General features: G+C 35.8%; 1 protein-coding gene across 2 annotated transcripts; it reads left to right on the top strand.

Moving 5' to 3' along the window:
* Nucleotides 1-2055: 2055 nt before the first annotated feature.
* LOC126664225 (P-loop NTPase domain-containing protein LPA1 homolog 1-like) lies at nt 2056-7232 on the top strand. 2 transcript variants are annotated; one of them, XM_050356507.2, is made up of 8 exons: nt 2056-2376; nt 2476-2619; nt 3330-3592; nt 4297-4378; nt 4512-4937; nt 5019-5762; nt 5956-6066; nt 6632-7232. In XM_050356507.2, exons 2-8 carry the CDS (start codon nt 2479-2481, stop codon nt 7007-7009), a joined length of 2145 nt encoding a protein of 714 aa, XP_050212464.1. In that variant the 5' UTR covers nt 2056-2376; nt 2476-2478; the 3' UTR covers nt 7010-7232. The 2 variants fall into 2 exon arrangements, with proteins under 2 accessions (XP_050212464.1, XP_050212465.1); XM_050356508.2 differs by lacking the exons at nt 2056-2376; nt 3330-3592 and having other exon boundaries at nt 2537-2619.
* The last annotated feature ends 383 nt before the right edge of the window (nt 7233-7615 follow it).

The raw sequence follows: 7615 nt of genomic DNA, 5'->3' as shown, positions 1-7615 counted from the left end.
GTATAATCATTATATGTTTTATTATTTGTCAATTGTTGCAAAAACGTTTTAGAGGTTTTAGGCTTGCTACGAGTTTCAGAGTTATCACTCCCTTTTCCTAGCGCCGGTCTCGGCCCAATAATTTGGGCAGCGACATTCCCTTTCCATGTATTTAAATTCATATTTTGAATTTAAAAATTATTTTGTATAGTCTCGGTTGTCCAAATTGGGACGCGTGACTTAATTAAAAACTAAAATTTTCAGGGCATTACAAAATTAACACACAAATTTTTATCGTGGTTTCCAATTACATTACGAACCTTAAAATTTGGCAATTACCACACCCACTTTCATTTTTTTAGCAAATTGGTACACCGAACTAGAAAAACACTAACATGGACATTGCAATATACATCCACGTGCTGTTGCATGATTGGTCGGTTTACCAATTTGCTAAGAAATTGAAAGTTGATGTTTTAATTGCCAAGTTTCAAAGTCCGTGTTGTATGCAAATTAGAGTAAAGTCCATGTATTAATTTGCAATTAACCTTAAAATTTAACCTATAGTTATTTTAAACTTTTTTCAACAACCTATTTTTCTTCAATCTCCAACCAAAAACAGATCTTCTTCCTCCCTCCCACAACGACTATCGCTTCTCTTGCCGAACGAAGAAGACGAACTCAATTGGGCTCGTCTTCGAAGAAGATGAAGTAGAGATTTGCTCGTCTTCTTCGTAGACGAGACCTGAGTTCGTCTTCTTCGCTGACAATGGAGACTCCATGAGCCATGATGGTTCGGCGTCTATCGTTATCGGAGATGGTGGCAGCTGAAGCGGAAGAGAAAAAAAATAAGGATTTAAAATATATTTAACTGAAAAAAGTCTGAAAAGATTTCTATTTTAATTTGATTTTATCAGAATTTAATTAGGATTAATTAGAGTTAATTAGGATTTATTATGAAACTCACTTTTTTTATTATAAACAGAACACTGTTCCGGTTTGGCCAAGTTCTGAGTGTGTTTATACTTTTTTGCTACAATTGACTTTTTTGATATTTAGTGCAAAAATGAGGGGGTGAACTGATCTTTTGTTCGCTTTTTGAATTTGCAACAATTGCTGTTGGAAAAGTTTCATTTCGAATCCTTTTGCCAATAGCTGATAATTGTTTTGATTTTATCAATTATCTAGACAAAATTATTAAAATATTTTATTTTTATAATATTTAAAATTATTTAAATTATTTTTAACTGATCCAATTATTTATATATCATATAAAATTACTATATTTTATCATAGTAGCTATAATTAATTAAATTTTAAGGTTGATTATAAATTTATCAATTTTTTATATTAAATAATTTAAAATTAAATGTTATTTTTTTAATATAGTTAATAAATATAATTTATTTATTATATAAATTTTTTTATAAAAACTATACTCTTTACAGTATGTAGCATATCAACAATAACAGCTAATAAAATTTCACCAAACAGTTACTGTTTATCAGCTGAAATTTATCAACTACTCCCTCCGGTCCATAATATTTGTCGCATTTGAGAATTTGTTTTGGTCCATAATATTTGTCACATTAGAGTTTCAAGAAAGCATTAATTGCTATTTTTCCAAAATTATCCCTAGCAATAAATACTTTATAAGGTTAAAAGAATTAGTCAAACATAAAACAAGTGGTAATTAATATGGACAATTTAGTAAAACTATACACAAATCAAGACATATTTATTATTTTCTTAATCTATGTGAAATGGCCAAATGCGATAAATATTATGGACCAGAGGGAGTATCAGCTATCAATAGTGATTGTTAAATCAAACAAATATAATTAATCATTAAGCACTAACAAAACAAATCTAAAATAGTCGAGGGACCTGAAGATGAGTTTTATCAAAATAGCAACCAACGACGACAAATACAAGACCCATTCGTCGGCTAGTCCACATTAGACAACCATACCCCTACCAAAAAAGAAAATTAACAAATCTTGCCACTCATTGATTCCCGTGCCAGGGACCCACTTCCCTTCTCACTATAAATACCACCACCCTCCCTCCTCAGCCCGATACTCCGAAATTTACACCAAAACCGAAGCCCAAATCCGTCACTTTCAAAAAAATACAAATAGTAGTATTATTTTTAGAGAGAGAAAATAGTTTTTTTTGGTGTGCGTGTTTTAGAGAGAGAAAGTAGTGTTAAGCTAGCAGTACAGAGATTCATAATAAACAGACTCGTGGAGGCTCTGCTGGTGCGATGCGTGGACGACAGGTGACATGCAATGGCGGATCTCTACCTCCTATAAAACCCTAACCGTTTGATTCATAATATTATTACACAGAGACACTCTTCGTGGAGATCGATCTCGCGATTCTGTAAATACTCTGGTGCGTATTGCATTGTATTATCTGCTTTTCGTTGTCGTTAAATTCGTCGCTGAATGTGTTTTCTTTTGGTTTCCGATTTTGAAAATTTGAATTGTGTAGGAAATGGCGACGGAGGTGGCGAAGCTGCTGTATATAGTGGTGATGGATGAGGAAGTGAAAGGAAAAGAGTCGTTTAGGTACACGCGTCCGGTTTTGCAGAGTACTCTGCAACTCATGGGATGTAAAGCGCGTCATGCTTTTAAGGTACTGTACATGATATCATATACTTTTTTTTGAATTTTAATTTTATGATATGTGATTCTTTCAGATTCTTAGTAAATCTTTTGCTCTAATTATTATAGGATGATTATAATTGCTTCTAATTGTGTGTCAGAAATTGGTAGATCTGTACTGTTAGGTGGTGTCTTAATTTTTTTAATGCTTCAATGGTGTTATGGTAAAAAAGCTATTTGAATGAGATTTTATTGTGTAAGCTAAAGAGTATGGTGCATTGCCGAATATTTGGCATTTCATGATCAGATTACTTTCTTGTGTGATTTTAGATGGCATGGGCGTCACATGGTTGATCTGATGCATGCCTACATCCACTGAAATTATGTCAATTTTACAGATTGGCAGCAACCTAATTGTTTTCCTTTAAGGCTATGTTCGGTTCATAGAATATAGAAGAGGTAGAATATAGAATAGGTACGGAACAGAAAGCTATTCCGTTTGGTTTATTATTCTATTCCATGATTTTGTGGAATAAGTACTCCTTTTAGAAAGCAAAAAATGGCTACTTTATTTCTTATAGATTTGTTATTCTATTTCATGTTATTCCATAGCCTATGTGGTATTCAGCTGTTTGTTATTTGGTTGCTTAACTTGACATTGATGTTGACCAGCTGATGGTCATGTCTGATTGAAGAAAGAATGGACGCTTTTGCTTAGTATCCTCTTTCTTCTCTTTTCAGATTAGCAAAAGGGTTTTTGAACTGATGAGAAGTGAATCTTCAGGAGATGCTCTACTTCCTAAACTGGAGGTAACTGGAGTTGATGTTGCAAAAGGAAATGAGTGGAAAGAATTTAGTAGCAAGAGTTTACCATTTGAGCTATACAAACGGCGGACAACTGTAATTGTTAGAAGAGAAACTTTCTTAAATGTTGTTTGCAGTTCGTTGACCGAGTATAAGTATGTGGGTACTAACCAGAGGGCAGACTTGGTTTTGGCATGCAGGTAGTATTTATACTAGTAATTATTAGAGTATTTTGTTTCAATTTTGCATGTGGCCCGTCTTTGTGGACTATTTTAGAACTTTTGCTGCATTTGTCGCAAACATACTAATCTTGGTTAGGTAATGCATTATTTTTAATGGATTAGTGGCTTTTTAACTTAAATGCTATTTAAGTACAGAAAGGCCTCTATATGACTTTGCAGACTTTCGTGGTAGCATCTTGCCAGTAGTATTTGGAAAGAGACTGCATTTATACTTTCCAATTGTGTGTTTTTGTAATATTTATAGCCAGTGTAAGTACGTCATTTTGTTTCCCTCATCAGTGACACTACTTTATATCTTAAGCAAAGATCTGTGAGCTTGTTTGACGGCCTTGTTTGAGAGGTAACTAGAGCATAATATTTGGTGCGGTTGCTGGGCATTTTAACCTTTTTGATTTTTCTATAGGAGCATAGAACACCTTTTATAATTGTAGATTCCTTTAGAGTTCCAGGCCACAAATGATGTAGCTTTTAAGAGGTCGGGAACCTAACTCTTGAATATTTCATAGACATTGGCCTGCTAAAAATAGTTCGTGCTGATAGATATGTGTGAGAAATTGATTTATTCTGCAATGCGTTTTAGCTGGATTTTCTTTTTGACCCAATTATAAACTATGCGTCTTTTCTGAATCTAGGTTCTAAGAGTTATTATCTTTGTCTTGCAGAATTCGAGAAAGGAAGGAATCTGTGACTGTGTTGCTTTGTGGAACTAGTGGTTGTGGAAAATCTACTTTGTCCGCCTTGCTGGTATGGTATCCCTCTCCACTCTGCAGGCAGTGTTCTTATAGTGAATATGCAACTTGCAAATTTGTGATTTTGTCCTCAAGTTAAGTTTATATCTCCCCAGAATGATCTAAAGCATTCTCCGTGTTTTATGCAGGGTAGCAGATTAGGAATTACGACAGTGATATCTACTGACTCTATTCGGCACATGATGAGAAGTTTTGTTGATGAGAAGCAGAATCCTTTACTATGGGCTTCAACTTACCATGCAGGAGAATACTTGGACCCTGTGGCAGTTGCTGAGGCAAAAGCTAAAAGAAAGGAAAAAAAATTAGCTGGGATTGCAAATGCACGACCTAAGGATGAAGTTTCTGATGGTTCTACTACGGTGAAATCTGACGGTGAATCACCAGATGCAGGGGTCAGTACAGCTGAACTGATTAGTTCTAAACAAATGGCAGTTGAAGGATACAAGGCACAAAGTGAAATGGTTATTGACAGTCTAGATCGTCTAATAACTGCTTGGGAAGAGAGGAAAGAATCAGTGGTTGTTGAGGGTGTTCACTTGAGCCTTAATTTTGTAGTAAGTGAATTCCATAAGCCTTCTCTTTATGCTGCATTTTCCTTTATGAAGCAATTTCTAAATTTTAATCCTGATTTGCAGATGGGGCTTATGAAGAAACATCCTTCAATCATACCCTTCATGATATATATTACAAATGAAGACAAACACATGGAACGATTTGCTGTCCGAGCAAAGTATATGACGTTAGATCCAGCTAAAAATAAATATGTAAAGTATATAAGAAACATCAGAACAATCCAAGATTATCTAACCAAACGGGCCGATAAACATCTCGTCCCGAAAATTAACAACACGAATGTTGACAAGAGTGTGGCAGCCATTCATGCAACAGTTTTTAGCTGTCTTCGTAGGCGCGAGACAGGAGAGCCGCTTTATGATCCTACAACAAATACTGTTTCTGTTGTTGATGAAGAATATAGAAACCAATGTGCTGCCAACTCATTGAGCTCTAAAGGAATGTATCAACTTATTCAGAGGAAAGGTTCATCACGGCATCTAATGGCTCTTGTTAATACTGATGGGTCTGTGGCAAAGGCCTGGCCTGTTGATTCTGTGGATAGAAATGGGAATCCTATATTGGGCCATGGGATTGGCGGTGGAAGAGGGATCCCTATGTATGGACCATTGCAGATTGGTAAGGCTGAACCAATTAATCTTCAGTTCGGCCACTTCGGAATCAGTGCTTGGCCGAGTGAAGGTGGTACCAGTCATACTGGCAGTATTGATGAATCTCGGGCTGATGGGACTGATACTGGAAGTAAATACCACTCTTCTTGCTGCAGTTCACCTCGCATGTCGATATCCGATGGGCATTCAAAGGAGGTACTTTTGAACACCATTCATCATAATTACCTGAACATCTTCCATATTATTCAGAAGAGTTGCTTGTTTTACATTTAAAATGGATATAAAATTAAAGAAGTTTATTTTCAGGCCGGAAGGTGAAAATTTTAGTGTGTGTAGACTATATAATTCTAATATTGCTGATTGAATTTTGTCTTCATTGCCTCTTCAGCTAAAGGAGGAACAATCTGTGCATGGTAGTGATGAAGAAGTTGACGACCCACCGGAGGTGGACAGTGATGAGGATTTTAGTGACGATGAGGATCACCACGTGGATGAAGAGGTATATAAGATATTTTATTTTTGTTAAATAGTTGATAATTTCAAATCTGAGAAAATCTTCCGTCATTCTAAGTATGAATTATTGCTGAATGTCCCTGAAGTTGCTGTATCCATACTTCAGTGATTTTCAGAATGAAAATGTAGTGAGGCGTGAGTTTTATATAGATTGGTATTTAGTTCCATAGTAGGTTGAAAAGCAGCTGGAAACAAGTTTTGTTTTGGGATGCAAAGGATTTATGTTGCACACAAACAAAATACTAATCTTCTACGAAATGGTGAAATAACATTTTTTTCTGTAGAAATAGGTTTTATGTATAAAGTTTCAGAATTTCAAAAGGACTTTTTTAAACAGAAGAAAAGCCGAAATATGGAAATTGGCAATTTTATGTGCAACATAAAATACCAAAATTGAAGGCATCAGCATTAGAGTAATGGAAGATTGAATAGTCTTTATAAACTAAATATATATCGATCAAATCCCCTATTCCCTAGGCTCGGCATCAAGTCTTATTTGAACTGCTTTAATTTCTGGTCTTATTTGAACTCCATTAATTTCTGTTGAACAGGTCGGCTCAGTTGATGAGGAGTCCACAAAATCTGACGAAGAGTATGATGATCTAGCAATGCAAGATGTACACGAAAATGGTTATTGGTCGGATGACAACGACGAGTCCAAAGATGAGGTGCCGCCTATTTCTGCCGGCCGCCTCTCAAGTCCTCAGAAAGGAGATAAGTACACTCAAAATCTAGACCGCTTCATTAGATCTAGAAGCGAGCCACTTGGTGAGCCGTTATGCGCATACTCTTCCCTGCTTGCGGTAAAGGGTGGGAGGGGAGTGGCCGATACCGGTAATGTGAAAATGAGAAAACGCTCACTAAGCATTCCGGCCATCGGAAAACATGGGTCTGCAGTTAGTGATCCCATCCTTTCTGGAGCTCCGTAGATAGGCAAAGAATTTTAGTTGTTTTTTTTAAGCAGTTAGTTAGTTGAGGGTAATATGGCGATCAATCCATTAATATTCATATTGATTGCTGTTGAATGACTTTGAACGGTTCGACTATGTGAGTTGATTGTTCTTGGTGTAAGCAATCATGTAAAGTGAAAATTGTTTAAATTAATAAGATAAATGGATTCTTACGCAGCCAAAAAACTAAATGATATTTACATATAGTATTATTACAAAACAATATAAATATAGTCAACAATACGACGTTAAGATTAGAGTTTTGAAAGATCGTATATTTGTTTGTTGTTCTATGACTTTCAAACAAAACAAGGTTAGAATATGCACTAGAAAGAGTTCGGTTTGGTGATTTGAATGCCTGGCACTAACAGCGTTTATTTGGGGTCGGCTAACGGAAAATATGGTATTGGAAACCAAGCAGTACTAGGCAACAAGTCCTCAGTTAATCAAGGTGGTGGTGGAAGTTAATTTCAAGGTGGACTGCATTCAGATCGCTCGCAAGAATGTTCATCGGCAAGTTGGCTATATTTGGGATCCAAGTGATACTATGGTTTGCTGGCATTGTCCCAGGATAATTGGGTAAAA

The sequence above is a fragment of the Mercurialis annua genome, linkage group LG1-X (assembly GCF_937616625.2).
Source record: "Mercurialis annua linkage group LG1-X, ddMerAnnu1.2, whole genome shotgun sequence".
In the NCBI taxonomy this organism is placed as follows: domain Eukaryota; kingdom Viridiplantae; phylum Streptophyta; class Magnoliopsida; order Malpighiales; family Euphorbiaceae; genus Mercurialis; species Mercurialis annua.
Note: the sequence above shows the minus strand (reverse complement) of the source record. Positions and strands in the feature narration are given on the sequence as shown.